This window comes from Hevea brasiliensis, chromosome 1 (genome assembly GCF_030052815.1).
Source record: "Hevea brasiliensis isolate MT/VB/25A 57/8 chromosome 1, ASM3005281v1, whole genome shotgun sequence".
Lineage (NCBI taxonomy): Eukaryota > Viridiplantae > Streptophyta > Magnoliopsida > Malpighiales > Euphorbiaceae > Hevea > Hevea brasiliensis.
In genome coordinates this window covers 17,303,870-17,322,326 of record NC_079493.1, presented here as the reverse complement: position 1 = coordinate 17,322,326, position 18,457 = coordinate 17,303,870, and the positions used below count along the sequence as shown (strand labels likewise).

Here is an 18,457-nt window from a genome sequence, read left to right as displayed (position 1 = left end):
CAGAAAAATGACCAATGGAACAGTGCAACTTAAGACACCAAAACTGAAAATTGGCAATTTTGCCTAAAAGACCTAATTTTTGAGAAAACAACCAAAACCAACAAATTTAGTGATCAAAATGTGGTATGTGGGTGAAGTTGGGATTCCCATACCTATTAATCCTTAGAAAGTCAACAAATTGACTTGAATAGTGTAGTGAATAGTAACCCCAAAACACAAATTTTAAAGAACGTCAAGTTTAGCAGATATAAGCTAGATAAAAGTGAATTTGAATTTATTTTTGGATTTATGCTAAGTTGTGATACTGAAACACTGTAAAACTGTGTGTTTCAGCTGAAAAATGCTCGAAAAGTCTAAGAGACTGAGTCAAGACCTAGAGGCGACTCACGTCAGGTTTGTGCACAATAAACCTTATTTGAGCATTTTTTTTCATTGAAAAAAATTGATTTGGTATGTTTTATGAAAATTTGGTGTTGATCATGAATTGTGTTGCCACTTTGTGAATGAAACTATGACTTCAGAAATTTATCGGATTTCTCATGAATTATTTGAATAAAATGTTTGAAATAGATTTTTGATTCACACTTAGCATGACAGTGCCTTATTATTCCTCCTCCATTTATGGGGTGAGATCGATTATTTTTCCTCCCTTTCTTGTTTACCAGTTGAGGTTGTAGATCGAATGAGTACTCATTAGCTAGCTAGCCACCTCCCTCATTGATTTCGATTAGTGGGGTTGTATATTGTTTTATCGTAGTGTACAACACTGCATTGATCGAAAATTTTGTGTCATGGCTTAAGTTGTGTATGATTTGGCAACATTGTGTTTATTAAGTTATTTGACCAAATTGTGTTATTATGAATTTTGATAATTTGTGAAATGTGATTGAGAAATATTTAAATTGTGTTTTGTCAATGAATGATTTATGTATTGTATTTTAAATTTTTATTGTGCATCACTGAGTATTTTTATACTCAGCGATAGCTTATTTTGCTATCACAGATAAGAGCAAGGAGAAAGTAGCAGAGTGAGCTGTTATTGTAATTGAGGACTACACTGATCTTTTTGTACGGGTATTGTTTTATACCCTTGTAGTTATTTTGACGTAAATATTGTAATGTTTTATGTATCAATGTAAAGTTGAGCAGTTGTATAATAAATTGTAATATTATTTTTGGATTTTCTTTTTGTAAATTAAGATTTGTATTTGTGAATTTCATACTATATGCACTGTAAATGAAGTTATGAAATATTTTAAGTTGATAAATTTTTTGTTGAATTGTGGAATGAATTGAATTGTGTTGACTTGAGATTATTTGGAGGTTGGGAGTTGTGGAAAATTTATTGGAAGTGTTTTTCTCAGGTATTTGAAGAACTGTTTTCTCAAAATACAGATGGCACTCTGCCGAAATTTTTATAAAACTTGCGGAAAAATAAAAATGGACAAAAATTTTTACGAGTTTTTAAGCTTTGAATAAATGATTTTAATTCCTACAAAAACGCTCACCACTTCCAAAATGTAAGAAAATGGTTTTAAAATCCCTTATAGTGTACTTAATGAATTATCGGTAGGTGAAATTCGATAGTTCATTAGGTATTCTACGGGAACATGTTATGCCTTACAAAGAGGTATGGTGTGACATTGTTATTATATCATTATTATTTAACATTAATAATAATAAAAAAAATTATCTCAAAATAAAATTACCTCAAAATTCAATGGGCTTTAATTTGTCTATAAATAGAGAGAAAGACACAGAGATAGAAATATTGTTAGTATATAAATAAAATATATCAAATATTATTAGATAGAGATATTATTATATAATATTTATATAGCATGAATAATAAAAAATTAACTATAAATATATTTATTTACCTTTTGTTTCTTCTATAATCAAAGAGAAATTAGCAAATAAATGCTTACTAAATTTCCTACACAAAGTTGATCTATAGCAAAATTTTAGAGGGAAAGCAAAGTAGGGTTGAATTTTTTTTTTTTTTTCTTAAGCTAGTGATGGGTTGCTGAGGGACGCAAGGGTGGTATAAATTGTGGATCAAGACTCTATTATTATTCACGTCCACCTGCATGACGAGACCTCATGGGTTCTAATGCCACAGGTGGAACAAGAGCTGACGCGCAGTTGGGCGCTACCTTTGGTAGCGACTAGCTGTCGCATCTGACGACGTGGCAGCTAGACGCTACCATGGGGAGCACCCAGCTGCCCAAACGAGAGAATATGTGGCAGCTAGACTCTACTATGGGTAGCACCCAGCTGCCATTTTCATAAAACATCGTCAGCTAGACTCTACTATGGGTAGCACCCAGCTGCAACTGTCATTTTAATTTTTTTTTTTTTACATTTCAGTCCAAAAGAAAGTTTATTATTACAAGTTAGTCCTTAGTCGCTACTCAAATTTGAGTATACCTGTCTCTCTCCTTCACGTCATCAAAAATACCCCCTTTTGTTAAATATTTTTATCCCCACCCCCCTTTGGTAATTTAGTTTTTAAATTGCATTCTTTAGGTAATTTCCCCATCATCTGAGGATTGCACCAATGGAGGCTACCATGTGCCCTCCCATACAATTTTTTTTTGTAAATGCATGGGCCATTCAGAGAGATCCTAACCTGTGGGAAGACCCAACATGTTTTAAGCCAGAGAGATTTGAGAATGGGAAAGCTGAAGCATTCAAGTTCTTGCCATTTGGGTTAGGAAGGAGAGCTTGCCCTAGATAGGGCTTAGCAAACAGATCTTTGGGCTTGACTTTGGGTTCATTAATTCAATGCTTTGAATGGGAAAGGGTTGATGAAAAGGAGATTGATATGAGTGCAAAGCCAACAGTCACTAAGTCCAAAGTTCATCCCTTGGAGGTCATGTGCAAATCTCGTCCAATACTAGATAAAGTTCTTCCTTAAGCTACCCAGAATGTTCAGTACTTTTTCCTTGGATAATCTATACACAATAAATACCTCTTATCGTAAATGATTCTATTGTATCCAATTAACGAGACTCGAATTTGTGATTTGCTAATGGAGATCCCAATTGTTTACTAATATGATATCCTTTTAAAATGAATCCAATAGTCTTTCATAATGTAGTTTCAAAACAATTGCATTTTGTTGCTGTCGTAAAAGTTCAGCTTAATGGACTAGTTGTATTGTTTTGATTGGCCAACTGGTTGCGGTGTTGTTTCATTGTCGTCCAAGGTCTTTGGTTGCGTTGTTCTGATCTGCTTTCCAGAGCCTGTTTAATCTGAGTTTTCATCCTTAGTCTACTACTTTCTGGCTTTCTTCCATTTTTGTTGTTCTGCAGGTTTTTTTTAGGCTTTGTGTGGTCTTTACTTTGCTCCGCTTGGTGTTTGGGTCTTTTCATTTTCTTAGCTTATGTTTTATTTCCTTTTTCATCATTATTGATATTCTAGGCTATTTTTTTTAAAAAAAATTACATTTGGTGTGGAAGGGATCCAAAAATGATCTTAATCTATGTGCTATCACCTTCACATTAATTACGAAAAGTCAAACATATACATTGTGCATTGATATATTGTTTGATAGTTAAAAATTTGTTTAAAATAAAGGAGCCAGGCCAGTGGGTAACAAAGCATGTGAGTTAGATGTCCCTTGGACTAAAGAAGTGGCAGAATTTGGTATGTGCTGTAGAAGTAGCAGAGTGGGCGATAAATGGCATGATGATTATTGGAGGTAGGAGCGGCCAGGGGCTGGTTAAACTGACCTGAACTAATTCGGGTCAAACCTATAATTAGTCTGATCAATAACTTTGAGCATAAATCAGAACTTGAACTTACTATAAGGAGCTGGTTAGAGGATCCCTTTTGAGGGATTGAAATTGAACCGAAATTAATGGTTCAAACTAATAATTTAATCCAATTCAATTTTTTTTTTTTTTTTAATTGAAGGCTTTAGAAAGCATTAAGTGGACAAAGTTGAGATAACTAAAATCAAAACCGTCAAAAATAAGAATCACAAACAAGCCAAAACCGATTAGGAACCAAAACAACTAAAACTGGACCAGCCCAGTCTAGTTCATGTTCGACCCCAACTATGGCACTAAACCACCAATTCCATCGCAAAAACTAGGCCCGCACTGGTGGCCAACCTAGTTGTAGGACATGGAAAATGAAAATAGTAAATACAAATGTTGAAATAATTACAAGGTGAAAATCAGTGTTGGAAGGACAAATTAGAAAGCTCCCAAGCAATTGAATAGAAAATTGCAAAACTTTTCCTTGCCATTTTGGATTTGTTTCTCTGTTCGGATACTTATGGTACTATTACCCAATTCATTTATTTAAAAAAAAAATTGAAAAGGCCAAGGAAACCTGACCTAGAAAGCACAAGGCGCAGGGAAACAAAAGGACCAAGAACCAAACGATACTGAAAAAATAGCACCCAAAACATAGATACAGCTGACGCAACTGAAACTGAAAAAATAAGCACCCTAAAACTGAAAAAACAACTAATGCAAAAGGGATAACAGAAGAAAATGAAACTGAAAAAACAAAAGCTGATGAACTGAATCCAATTAAGCTGGTGGACTTTAAAAGGCACTGACATTCTGCAAAAATAATTGAATCATGTGCAAGACAAACGAAGACAAGCTAAGAAACCAAACCTAGTAGAATGAATGACATAAAACCAATAATCCAAAAGCCATGTCAATGATGAAGCAGATGCAAACAATGAATCCAACAACTGAAATAAAGAACTCAAAAACTAAGAGAGACTAATAAATCAAAAGAGAAAGTGCAACTAAAGCTCAGCTCTGTTGGACTTCATTAGTTTAAATCTAAAAATAGATTAAGAATTAAGAGAGTTTTATAGATTGATTAAAGATTTTAATGGGTCTTGATTGATTTTAAACTCCAATGAAAGTATGATTTAATTAATCAATACACTTTTTGTATAACTCGAAAGAGATTTCAAAGTATTTTAGAATTAATCTTCTTAAAACACATAATTTTTATATACTGGACTAACTAGGGAAAATCCCAATTATTAATACTCTTATTTTCTTTACTAAGTCAATTATTAAATTAATCATTTGTTGCATTGAACTTTGCATTTTCATACCTTTAACTTCGAATTTCCATTTTTTTTTTATTTATTTGATTAAATTATAATTTTAGTATAGTTCATTTTACATCAAAAATTTAATTTATGACACAATTCTTCGAAGGAACAATATATATTTTCTATACTACTTGAACGACTCGTGCACTTGCGGTTGTCCATATCATCCAACATTCAAGTTAAAATTTGTGAATTTTAACTTTTGTCATATGGAATGTTAGCCGGAATGACATGTAACAATTTTAAAATTTTTTAATCCACTTCATCACTTGCAGTATGTTTTGATGGAGGGTAGGTTTTCAAAAGCGAAGTAAAGTAAGGTAATCAAAAGTAAGATGTCAAAATCTTTCCACCGCACCAATTTGAGAAAGTAAGGTTTTTGAAACCTTCAAAAACTTTTATAACTCCTAGAAATTACACCTGTTGTGATAAAATATTTTGTTATGCATAAAATTTTGTCATTAATATTACTATTTAATGGCTAAATTTATAAATCGTCTATAAATCATTTGTTTTTTTCGAATAATAGATCATATACAAATCAGTTGGTTGACTGGGTTTTTGAAGATATATGATGTTATAGTTTTGCTTTATAAAGATAAGTCATGTGATCACTAGCCAGCTGGACGGCTAGAATCCTCCAACTCTTCATCTTGTTTATGTAATTTTAACTACCATTGATCAAACGGCTATTAATAGCCTGTACTGTTGCATCCAAGCCCAAGGACATGTTTTGCTCTTCCTATAGGGATTCTGCGCTCTCACCATCCATCAAGCAAATTGGCTCTCTTATTTTTTAAGTGTATGCGATGCACAAAACCAATGAAACAAAAGTTGTAAATGAGAAAGTTGATATAGTTAAAGATTCTTTATAGTATAATTCAAGACTTGCATGTAAGTCAATCATCCTCCAAATTATATATATATATATATATATATATATATATATATATATATATATATATATATATATATATATATATATATATATATTTCAATTAATTAATTAATTAAAATATATGAAAAGGGATTTATTGGTTCAGTTAAATTTATATTTAATTTATTTTATGGACTGAATTTTATAGGTAATTGGAAGATTATATGATTTTAAGTTTATCACAATTAAAGCTATTTTGTATCTTGATTTTCTTAGTGCTCTTTTATTTCATATGATTCAGGTACTGAAGTATAAATTATTAAATATTAATATTTTTCACAAGACACATAATAATGTTGAAATATTTTTTGGAATATCATTTATACCATTTTATTTTTCTTGGCTTTAATCTTATAAATTTATGACTCGCAATTTTAAATCCTCTTGTTTCTATGCAGGTGGCTGCCACTACACCTGTGGATACAATTGATACAACACCTGACAAGCAAGCCTATATGTCTTACTAGATTTATTAATTGCATCTTCTTTTAATAGATGAAATTATTTTTAGTGGCAAATATTATAGGTGGTTGTTGATATTTATCATTAATTGTATCCAATAATGACAGTAGTTTCATCTTGTAAACTCATAATTGTCACCAATTAATAAAAAGATGACATTCAAATGTCACCTTAAATTCTAAAATAGTTTATTTTTTTGTCACATTTTGCTTTCATATTAATTTTTAAATGGCAATATGTCATGATTAATTATAATATTATTTATCGCCAAGCTTAATTTTTTTTTCTGTGGCGATGAAAATTTCGCCACTAAAAATTTAATTTTAATGACAAAATAGGTTTGTATATGACGATCGTTTCAACTAATAATTTGTAATGTATTTTTGTCACTATATTTGATAAAATATAATGACAGTTTAATTTTTGTCTTAAAAGAATAATTAATCTGTGATAAAAATTAATTTTGTCATATAAATATTTTCTTTAATGACGATATAGAATATTATATGATAAATTTTAATTCAATCATGATGATATCTTTGTCATTAAATTTTGTTTAATTTAAGGGTTGTCACAAAAGAAATTTACATTAATGACAAATGAGAATTATTCATCACATAAATTTTCATAATTAGTGATGATATATAGTAATGTATGACAAAATTTTAATATAAAATTGACGACACTTATGTCATTAAAACTGTTTAAATTTTATGACACTTAGATTGTTGTCAATGAACGTATGTAATTTAGTGACGAATTTCTAATTCATCATTTAAGTTATAAAATTTTTTGTGACAACAATCAATATTAAGGGAAAAAAGGTTATTAATAATGGCATCACATGTGTCACTAAAAATTATGAAATTTGTGACGAGTATATATTTTGTCATTATAAATGGTAGTTTACATGACAACATTCAAATTTCATCATATATGTGTGTGTGTGACGACAAAGTTTTGTCATTGAGAACTTTTTCTGACAAAAAAAAAAAAAGTTTTAGTGACAATTTTTTGTACATCATTAAACATCAAATTTCTTGCACTATGTAATATTCACGTCGCTAAATAGGAATTGGAATTGTGTTGAAAGATAGTTTGTAGAATCTATAGATGTGTGTATTATTTTATGTAGATGTGAAAGTAAAAAAGAGTATATTTAGTCTAGTGTAGATGTGCACTTTGATATGCTATTATTATTCATCAATAAAATGATTAAGATATTTTTCAGTAAATTGATGGTTATAGGCTTATTATGGACTTTGGCAACGTTAAGCCTACTTGAATTCTAGTGCCACACAATCCTTGAAATAAATCGTGACAAACTAGAAATAGTTAAATTACATAAAAATAAATAAATAAATAAATAAAGATCTAACCATGAAAAAGCTAAAACCATTTTGTGAATTTTGCAATTTAGTTCAGTTGTTTCATTTTCAATAATTCTGATCAATTTCAGCATATTTACTGCAAATTTATCTAATTAATCAAAATTAGACATTCAATTTGGATCAATTTTTATCTACCAAATTATAATAAGGAAGAGATGTTAATAATTGTAAGTCTGCATAAATTTGTATCAACTAGTTCAATTTGGTTTAAATTATCAAATTTGAGACAACTCAACTATTAATTGCAATTTTGTGAAAGGATATAATTTTTATTTTTTTTTTATTTTTTTTTTTTTGTGATTAGGCTTATAAATAAAGATTTGAGACTCAAAAAGATTCAAATAATTGAAAATTAAAAAAATTTAATTTTTCTTCTAATTAAATATTTTATTTGAATCCTAAAAGAGGTGATTTTTACATTATTTTTTAATATGATCTTTTAAATTTTTATACAAAATAAAACTATGGAATCAAAATTTATTCAAAAGGAGGGAAAATTCTAATTAGCTGAGATTTGTTAATTTTTTTAGTTTGGCCAAAATTGAGGAGGCAATTGCCTCCTTCCTCACAACATGGCTTTGCCACTGAGTGCAGTCCTCTGTATAGAGCGAACATTTAGCTAAGAATTACTTCTCAAAAAGGGACTAAAATTCTAGGTTCAATTTTTCATTTTTAATGCAAGTGAAGATTCATTTAAAGATGGTCTATTGGGACATCAAATTGTAACAAGTGAAATCAGTGTTAATTAATTATCAGAGTTTTTGTCAACATAGGAAAATTTGTGATGGAAGTCATATTAACAAATCTTTATTAACTTTATTCTTTCAAGTTGATGGTTTACCAAACTTGCATTCTGTAGAATTCTTCACTCAATAAGCTTTTGGCCTCTCCTAGAATTCAATTGTAGGTAGAATAGTTTTCTTATATCTTGGCGAAAGGTATTGCAATCATTTAACCTATACTCTAAAGGAAAATTAACTGAATTAATTTATATTCAAGAAAAAAAAAATTTGGGTATATTATATATATATATATAATTATAATTTTTTCAAAAATAAAATAAAATGATATCAACATATCTTTGACTTGGTGAAAGATAAACTTACATTGGTTAAACTTACATTGGTCCCTTGTTCATTTTCCTTAGCATATTTCGCCAATTAAGCAAGTCAAATGAGAGAAATGTTTATTTCTCTCTCTCTCCATCTACTTTTTTTTTTCTCTCCTCCATGCATTTTTCTCTCCCTCTCCACATCCCTCACTCTGTCTCTCTCTCTCTTATTGGTTATTGCTGCAATCAGACATCTCAATGCCATGCCAAAAAATTAATGACAACCTCATTACCATGAATACCAAAAAGAGTAGTTTATCTTACTTTCAAGTTAGTGGTTTATCTAACTTGCATTTGGTAGAATTCTTTACTAAATATACTTTTGGCCTTTCTTACACTTCAATACCTATACATTTATGGTTGTAGGCAAAATAATTTTCTTATATCATAGCAAAAAATCACTACATGAAAACACAAATATCAAAGACAATTTAGCGACGAATCAAAATTCTGTTGCAAAAATATTGATTAGCGTTATCCATCACTGATGCTTCACTAATTCATTGCTGATACTTTAACAATGAGGGTTTCAACAACAGACTACAATCTGTCATTGAAAATCAATTTTTTGAATGAGCTACGAATTAGCGACATACTATGTCGTCGCTAATAGGATTCAGTGACGGATTAATGATAGATCCATTGCAAATCCCTCGCTAACCTATATTTAAACGAAAATTAACACTCAAAAATAGAACATAACTCCAAAAATTGAAGGAAAAAAAAAAAAAAAAAGCTAAGTGAGGAAAGGAGCAAGCCAAAGAAAAATGCAAATAAGGCAAGCCTTCTCTTCGAACTAGAAATTGCAAACAACTTTTGAAACAAAAGAAGCAAACAAGCCAAGGTCTTCTCGAGCCTGTCTTTACTCTAATAACTACATCCTTCCCTTTCTATAAGCACCAAACTTATAAGTACACAATAATTAATCCAACCTCAAAAAAAAAAAAAGAAATTAATTGGTTTCCCAGAATTTTTATTTATTAAGTTAAAAACTAATTTTGGAGATATATAAACTTATTTATTTATTATCACCTAAAATAAAATTATAATTAATTGAAACTTTTATCATTAGCATAATTTTATAATATGATTATGAAATAAAATATTAATTTCATTATTAAAATAAAATAATAAATAATCTGTATAACATGTGGGCAAAATGACTAGTTAAATAGTAATTTATCCATTAATTAATTATTAATGCAAGATTGTCAAACTCACTTTTTTAACCTAAAATTGTGAAGAGGTTGAAAAATCGTATTGTAAAAGTTGTAATATTTTACAACATAATTGAAATACCTTTCAAAAAGATATAAATAGATAAATATACTTCCATATACATTTAAGAAAAAAAATTTATAAAAAAAAAAAAGTTTTCTAATATATTCTTAAGTTTAATATTCAAATTATTTTAATTTTAAAAGTAATTTTTTCTTCAAGTTATCGATATGAGAATAATTAAAATTATTTAATAATTTAATAAATTGACATGCACATATATATGAACTTCATATTTGAAAGCATAACTCCAAACTTCTATAAATAAGAGAAATATTTGATGAACAATATATAGAAATTAGATCATATTTATGATAACAATAATAATAATAATGTAAATCAATAAAAAATAATATAAAAATTTACATTGACAATTGTAAATAAATAATAATTTCAAAATAAATAAATAATACTAATTTTAATAAATTAAAAGATAATATTTTAAAATTTTAAATATTTAAAATCATAAAATCCTATTATTTTTTAATTCAATTTCACTATTTAAAATCATAATTTTTTTATCTGATTTTATATATACATTTTAATTTGTTTTAGTGATTTTAACGTACTAGTTAATTTACAATTTTAACATCTATGCTTCCTGGCACTTACAATATAAATATGCATTGAGATTTGAACATATTCAAAATCACACTCAATGCCATGCAATAATGGAAGAAATAATCCACTAAACAATTGTGTGTACTTTATGAAGTTGATGCTACAAACAAGAAAGTAGTACAAAAAAACTTCCACCAAGTCCACCTTCTCTTCCAATCATAGGCTATCTCCATCTCCTGAAACAACCCATCCATCAATCTCTTCACCATCTCACCCAAAAGTACGGCCCCATCATTTCTCTTCCCATTGGCTCCCTGCCGGTTCGCGTTGTCTCATCACCATCGGCCGTCAAAGAATGTTTCACCAAGAACGATCTTTTTTTTGCCAACCGCCCCGATTTCTCCATGGGCAGGTGTGTAAACTACAACAACACCACCCTCGTCGTTACAAGCTACAGCGATCATTGGCGTAATCTCCGTTGCATAAGCACTGTTGAAATCCTATCATCTAATCGTCTCAACCAATTTCGAAGCATCCGAAGAGACGAAGTTAGTACATTACTTCACCGGCTTCATAAAGTATTGTGCCAGGGCTTTGCTAAGGTAGACTTAAGATCTTTCTTTTTCGATCTGACCACTAATATGATAATGAGAATGGTTGCAGGGAAGAGTTACTATGGTGAAAATGTGAAAGAATCAGCTATGAGGCGAGAACGTTGAGGGAGAACTTACTAGAGTTTGTGGAGTGTGGTGAGATGCATTTGGGAGATTTTTTTTTTTTTTTTCCCAATTTTGAAGTGGGTTGATTATGATGGATTTATAAGGAAACTGGTTAGGCTTGGTAAAAAGCTTGATTGCTTCATGCAAGGATTGATTGATGAGCATAGAATTGATAAAGATAGGAACACAAAGATAAATCACTTGCTTTCTATGCAAGAATCGCAGCCTCAGTATTATATTGACGAAATCATCAAAGGCCTGATTCTGGTTTGTGGATTCTCTCTTTTTAGACCTGGTCATCATGGACACAAACAAAAATATCTGAGTAACTCACCTATTTTTGTGAGTCACCGTACATAATATGACTTGAATTCATGAAACACAGGTCCATGCAAACTTTTCCCACATATATGTTACCTTGTGGATACAATCATATGTTTTTACGTGAGTTTTTGAAACAATTTCTAATGACCATTTTGCGCAGATTATGTTGGCTGCAGCAATAGAAACCACTGCTGTGTCATTAGAATGGGCCATTTCAAATCTGTTCAACAATCCAAATGTGTTAAATAAAGCTAAAGCAGAGATAGACACTCAAATTGGTCAAGACCGATTCATAGATGAATCAGATTTACCAAAACTAAATTATCTCCACTGTATCATCTCTGAGAATTTGAGATTATGTCCAGTGGCTCCACTCTTAGTACCCACACTTGTCATCTGAGGATTGCACCATTGGAGGCTACCATGTGCCCTCCAATACAATTTTATTTGTAAATGTATGGGCCATCCAGAGAGATCCTAACTTGTGGGAAGACCCAACAAGTTTTAAGCCAGAGAGATTTGAGAATGGGAAAGCTGAAGCATTCAAAGTTCTTGCCATTGACAGATCTTTGGGCTGACTTTGGGTTCATTAATTCAATGCTTAGAATGGGAAAGGGTTGCGAGATTGATATGAGTGCAAAGACGAGAGTCACTATGTCCAAAGTTCATCACTTGGAGGTCATGTGCAAATCCCGTCCAATACTAGATGTGGTTCTTCCTTGAGCTGCCAAGAATGTTATCTTTACATTTTCTTTCCTTAGATAATCTATACACAATAAGTACCTCTTTTGCTTCTCAAAAATCAATCTACTCCATCTAACAAGACTCGAATTTGAGATTTGCTAATGGAGATTCCGAATGTTTAGTACTATGATATCCTATTAAAATGAATCCAATAGTCTTTGTTAATTTTAGTTACAAAGCAATTGCATTTGATATGAAACTGATTAAGAAGAGATCTTATGTGTTGATAGATTAAAAAAATACAAGAATATTGGTTTAATATGAAGGTGCTTGATAAATTTGTTTGATAGTTAGAAAATGAAAAATATGTTCAAAATAAAAGAGCCAGCGAGTGCATAACCAGAATTAGATGTCATTTGCAGTAATGAAGTGGCATAATTATTTTAACCCAGTCAGTAATTCTAGAGTCGTTTCTAAAGTTGTGAGATATCAAATTAGAAGATAATACTTATTGTTGGAAAGACCAATTAGAAAGCCCCATGAACAGAAAATTGCATTCTTTGCCATTTCCCTTGTTTCTCTACCCTTATGATACTATTACCCAGTTCAATTAAAAAAAAAAAAAGAATCCCCCTAACGAGCTCAAAGTTCGTTATAATGAAAAATTAAACCCAACTATTTTGTTTAGTTTTCAATTTGATTTTTCAATCCATATATCTTTTAAAAACTTTGATTCTCAATTCGGTTATTTTTATAAAAAATTAAGCAACTAATTTTTTAAATTGACTATTTTTATTTCAGACTTTTATGTAATATGAATAAACTCTCAAAGAAAAAAAAATATAAAAATTAAAAAGATCAAATAAAATAGACCTAAATTGATAACCGAGTAAAAAATTTTCAATTCAATTCGATTCGATTATTATTATTTCTTAACGCAATTTTTCGATTCAATCCAATACCTACCGAGTACACTCCCTGTATACATCAGAAGATATGTATAAAAGCTTGTAGTCGAATGCACTAAGCTCCCCTTCCATTTCCAGAAAGTTAAAACTTTTCTGTACAGTCATTTTCTTTTTTTCCTTTTTAAAAAATATAAGCACCTGTTACAACATGCAAACCATAATATGCCAAAATGAACTTTAACCCAAAATGAGGGGGAAGGGAACTAAAATCTTGGCCTGGAACGCCAGGGGAAAAAAATTTACAAAACCTTTACAGCCTATACAAAATTCCAAGTTTCTCTTGTAACTTTTTCCTTTCCAAGTTTGATCAATGGAAATTGTCTGCCTTCAACCCTTCTTATGCAACCCTTCTTATCTGTGTATTTGCACACTACTTCTTTGAGTAAGTAAGATACGGATCTTGAGCAATATTTAGAACATCTGGTCTCTCGGATTGGTTATAAGTTAGACATCGCCGAATAAAATCCTGTAAGAAACTTCAAAAACTATTATTGGAACAAGAAACTTCATAATCTTCCTATATTTTTTTCGTTAATACTAAAAGATGGGAACACTGGATTGAAAACAAGTAAAGAATAATCGAGGAACAGAACAATACAAAATCAGGTACAAGATATTAGCCAAAATGGGTGATTGATCAAATTTCTTTCACATGCCATATAATAGAAAGGTGAAAGAAGTTAATTTTACACTTTTATATGCAAAATAGCTAATTGTTTGGACGATCTTGTACTACGGAACAAAAGATAAGCTGGCTTACATCACATAAAATGCCAGCTAACTGTGTCTCGCCTTATATGCAGTATGCACACTCAGAAGGATAATTGCATGATATGTACACTAGAATAAGAATAAAACATGCAGTGACAGCTACAAAAACAAGTGGTCTAGCTTACCTTTGACTCATTTGAGACAGAAGGTTTTGAGGGGAACTCGACCCTGCGAGCTTTGATAATTGTGTCTTCACGAAGTATTCGTTCTTGAGACTGGTCATGCCCAAAAGGACGTCTGCCAAACAGCATTTGGTAAAATAGAACTCCAGCAGACCAGACATCAACCTGACTCCCAAAAAAGGCAATGGACAGATAAAGAGAAGAATAAGTTGTTAGTTATCCATGAAAGTTCCACAAAATGATAGCGCTTCAGCAAGATGACAAAATCCAACTATTCACACATTCTTGCAGAAAACTAAAGAGAAATGATGATGGTGAACAATTCAGAAACGTATGGTATCCCCAGTCCACAAAACCCCTTCCCCTATTTCCTTCTCAGCAAGGACATTTGAGCATAGCAAGAGTTCTGTACTGACCGACCTTTGATGATATTAAAGGGGTCTTGCTGAGCTCAAAGCATTCTGGTGGCAGGTACCTAAATTACAAAGATGGGTAAAAAAAAATTAGCAAGCTCGTGCCTTATAGCTAAACAAAGATTGCATCATTAAAAAAATAAAAAATAAATAAATAAACACACACACACAAACTCTTATGAACAACATTTTAACAACAATCCCTCGAAAAAAAAATCATGCCTTCCATTGTGTCTATTTCTGTGTACATACATATAACAGAAAAACAAACAAAAAGTGAATATTCAATGGGAAAATAATTGGTAGATTTAAGTGATAAAGGCATCATTTTTATAAACAAGGGGGCCAAAAAGAAGTTAGGTTGGACTTGTGAAAATGGTGAACACAATCTAAAACAATTTCATGCATGTAATTTTATTCATCCATTTTAAAGGCATCTGCATATGGATTGGCATTAATATATGTAGTTGCTTACAAATGCAAGGCCATTCTAAATGTTCAAATTCTCATCACACATCAAAATCAGTAATGTATAGATGGTATAGAGGTGATTGGACATCTAAAGAAAAAAATACAAATGTTTTCTGTAGCATTTAAAATTTGACATTCTTGTTAAATTGAAATTAATCCATTGCCTAAAGTACATGAGTGATACAATATAAATGCAGTATTGTGATTGAGGACCTTGTGCCAAGTAAACTACATAGCAATAAATAATGTCGTCTGCTATCTTCTAACATCCGATACAAAATTGAAATAAGATTATTAACTTTTAATTTTTTAACCTAGGAAATAACAAACTTCTTTTAGATATACTGTAAAAGTGTAAAAAAAAAAACTGCCCACTAGGTATCAGAAATGCTCATTTATTCAAACAGGGGGCAAAACTTTTCCAACCAGCCGGATCACAAATGACAAATTGCAGCATTACTCACCAATATGTTCCAGCTCCCTGGGATGTAAGTTCCATTCCCTGGGATCCAACATCATCCTCCACTATCTTGCTTAGACCAAAATCAGTAACTTTTGCAACACCAAACTCATCAAACAGAACATTCCCAGGTTTCAGATCATAATGGATAATCTTCTGTGCTCTTTTATTCAAGTATATAAGACCTTGAAATATCTGCACAATAATTATCCGAGCTTCTCTCTCAGGCAATATAGGTGTTGCTTTAAGAACAGCATCAAGATCTTTTCCTGAAGGGAAGAGAGAAAAATAAAAAAGAAAATCAATGATATGTATGGGGTATATTCAGTAAATTTTCAGAGGTATCCACTGATATGCCTAAATATAAGTATTGACTGATCAATATTCTGTTCAAAAGCATATCATACCACTACAATACTCTAAGACAGTGCAGAATGTATTCTGGTCAATCTCAAAAGTGTCCCAAAGCCGAACAATGTGATTATGCACCAAAGTCTTGTGAATATTGTATTCCCGTATTGCGTGCCTTATGTAACTTTGCTTCTTATCCTCACTCCATTGAGCATTCAGACCATGAAGCTTACATGCTACATATCTATGCTCTACCAAATCATAAGCCTGCTGGAAATATCTTACTTCAAATCACTGCAAAAGGATGTCTTTACAATTGCCAATATTGGCATAAGAATGATCTAGACTTTTGCCATTGCAATAAGAAGCCGTGGTTAAAAGAAGTGCTGTAAATATTTCAATCATCAAAGATACATATGTCTTGCAAAGTTCTGACCTTGTAAACCTCACTAAATCCTCCTTTCCCGAGAAGATTTAGGAGTGCATATCGGTGATTCAAAATCTGAAAATTATTAAAACGGGAACCATCCTCGTCTCTTATTCGTTTCATTTCACGTATGAGCCGTCCCTTTTCCAATTCATAACGATCTCTCTCACGCAAAATAATTTCTTCCTCCTAAAGAAAACCAACAGCACAATAATGAGAATGCACATGCGTAGGGATCATCACTTTTTCAATTGTCACTATTAACAAATGCATCATGGATATAACAGAATGTCAATCTACATATAGTAATTAGTAAGTGAAACTTACACGCTTAATGCTTGCTAAACGAGATTTAAAAATCTCGTCCTGAATGAGAAAATCTTCTTCTTGTACTCCTGAATCTGCATCTGTTCCATCACCCTTGTCTGCGCAGCAAATGCAACTGCCATTAGTATTAAGGTTTTTTTTTTTTTTTTTTTTGGACTTGTTTACAGGGAAAATTTATATCAAGCAACACATCAAGAACGGTACCACATATATAAAAATATAAGTATTTACTTAAAAATCTCCATATAGGAGACTGCCAATAAAGTTAACAAAAGTTGAAAAAACCACAAAAAGATTCCCAGTTATTAAAGAAGAGGGAAAAAAAATCTGATTACTTGGAATCTTGCTAAAACCACAAACACCAAATGTAGATGATCAATGCAACAGAAATAAGAAATACCACTAAAGGCTTGAGGAATAAGCATTAAGTTCATATTCTGAGTCTTCAAAACAAGCAGAGCAAACCCTTTCCAAAAGGGATAACGAACAATTTAGGAGCCAAAAGTGAACTCTCTTGTCCATACAGTAGGCAACTGCATGAATTTGTATGATAATAGAATCACTTGAGAAGTCAACCAATTGTTCACAGTAATTGGAAAGAGTACTAGAAAATCTTTTAGGCAACACATTACCTTTTATAGATCAGCATAGGCAATACAGATAGAGGGCTGATGAAAAAATAATTCATAAACATGGAAAATTAGTTGGAAGGCATTTCTTTCAGAAAATGTCTTAGCCAAGGTGATGCACTATCGGATGAAGATTAGAATTAGGAAATTAATTTATTGTAAAATTAGGAAATTCAACTCCGCCTAAGTAGCTTGCGCTTAGCCGGTCCCAAACCCGGATAAAGGAGGAGGGTTGCAGTAGGTGACAACCAGCGTAAAAATTTCGTCACGCCTTATGATATGGATTCAAATGATATAAACGTTGGGGCGTCCTCTACTCACAACGCGTTACATCAGAGCTCGGGTGTAGTGAGAAACATGCAAGGGTGTAGGGCGTTCACCGAAAGCGACGTGCCATGCCGGCGCCCGGGTGTGGTGTTAAGTGAGCAAGGGTTCCCACATCATGGACGGGTGTGGGTAAAGAAGTTAGTCCATAGGACAAATAGTAGAACAGATAGTGGAACAGAACACAAGATAGACATAGAAAACAATAGAAGATATCATAAAAGGAGACCAATGAGGAAGGAGCAAGATAGGAGGAGGATCAGGGTTGGTACTTGGAATGTTGGATCACTTACAGGAAAATTAATGGAGCTTGTGGATACCTTGGAAAGGAGAATGGTGAATATTGCTTGCATTCAGGAGACTAAATGGATAGGAGAGAAAAGCAAGGAAGTAAGTAATTCAGGGTACAAACTGTGGTTTACCGGAAAGGAGAGAAACAAGAACAGAGTGGGCGTAATCATAGACAGAACATTGAAAGACGCAGTAATAGCTGTGAAAAGAGTAGAAGATAGAATTATACTAATAAAGCTAGTACTAGAAGAAGAAACAATAAATATAGTTAGTACTTATGCCCCACAAATAGGACTAGACAGTGAGAGTAAACAAAGATTTTGGGAAGATATGGATGATTT

General features: G+C 31.6%; 1 protein-coding gene and 1 pseudogene across 4 annotated transcripts in view; one reads left to right on the top strand and one right to left on the bottom strand.

Annotated features, from left to right (window-relative positions):
- The first annotated feature begins 3,618 nt into the window (after window positions 1-3,618).
- LOC110664069 (cytochrome P450 81E8-like) lies at window positions 3,619-12,601 on the top strand (annotated as a pseudogene).
- Window positions 12,602-13,559: 958 nt separating this feature from the next.
- Window positions 13,560-18,457, bottom strand: part of LOC110664080 (serine/threonine-protein kinase TOUSLED) — a 33,992-nt gene continuing 29,094 nt past the window's right edge. For 2 of the 4 annotated variants that reach the window (XM_021823606.2, XM_021823609.2), the window contains exons 10-16: window positions 16,873-16,970; window positions 16,555-16,734; window positions 16,175-16,388; window positions 15,772-16,036; window positions 14,844-14,898; window positions 14,427-14,588; window positions 13,560-13,996 (exon numbers count right to left, since the gene is read on the bottom strand). In XM_021823606.2, the coding sequence (XP_021679298.2) occupies window positions 13,901-13,996; window positions 14,427-14,588; window positions 14,844-14,898; window positions 15,772-16,036; window positions 16,175-16,388; window positions 16,555-16,734; window positions 16,873-16,970 (1,070 nt within the window). In that variant the 3' untranslated portion in view covers window positions 13,560-13,900. The remainder of the gene's footprint in view (window positions 13,997-14,426; window positions 14,589-14,843; window positions 14,899-15,771; window positions 16,037-16,174; window positions 16,389-16,554; window positions 16,735-16,872; window positions 16,971-18,457) is intronic. The other 2 variants (XM_021823608.2, XM_021823610.2) reach the window with 1 other exon arrangement.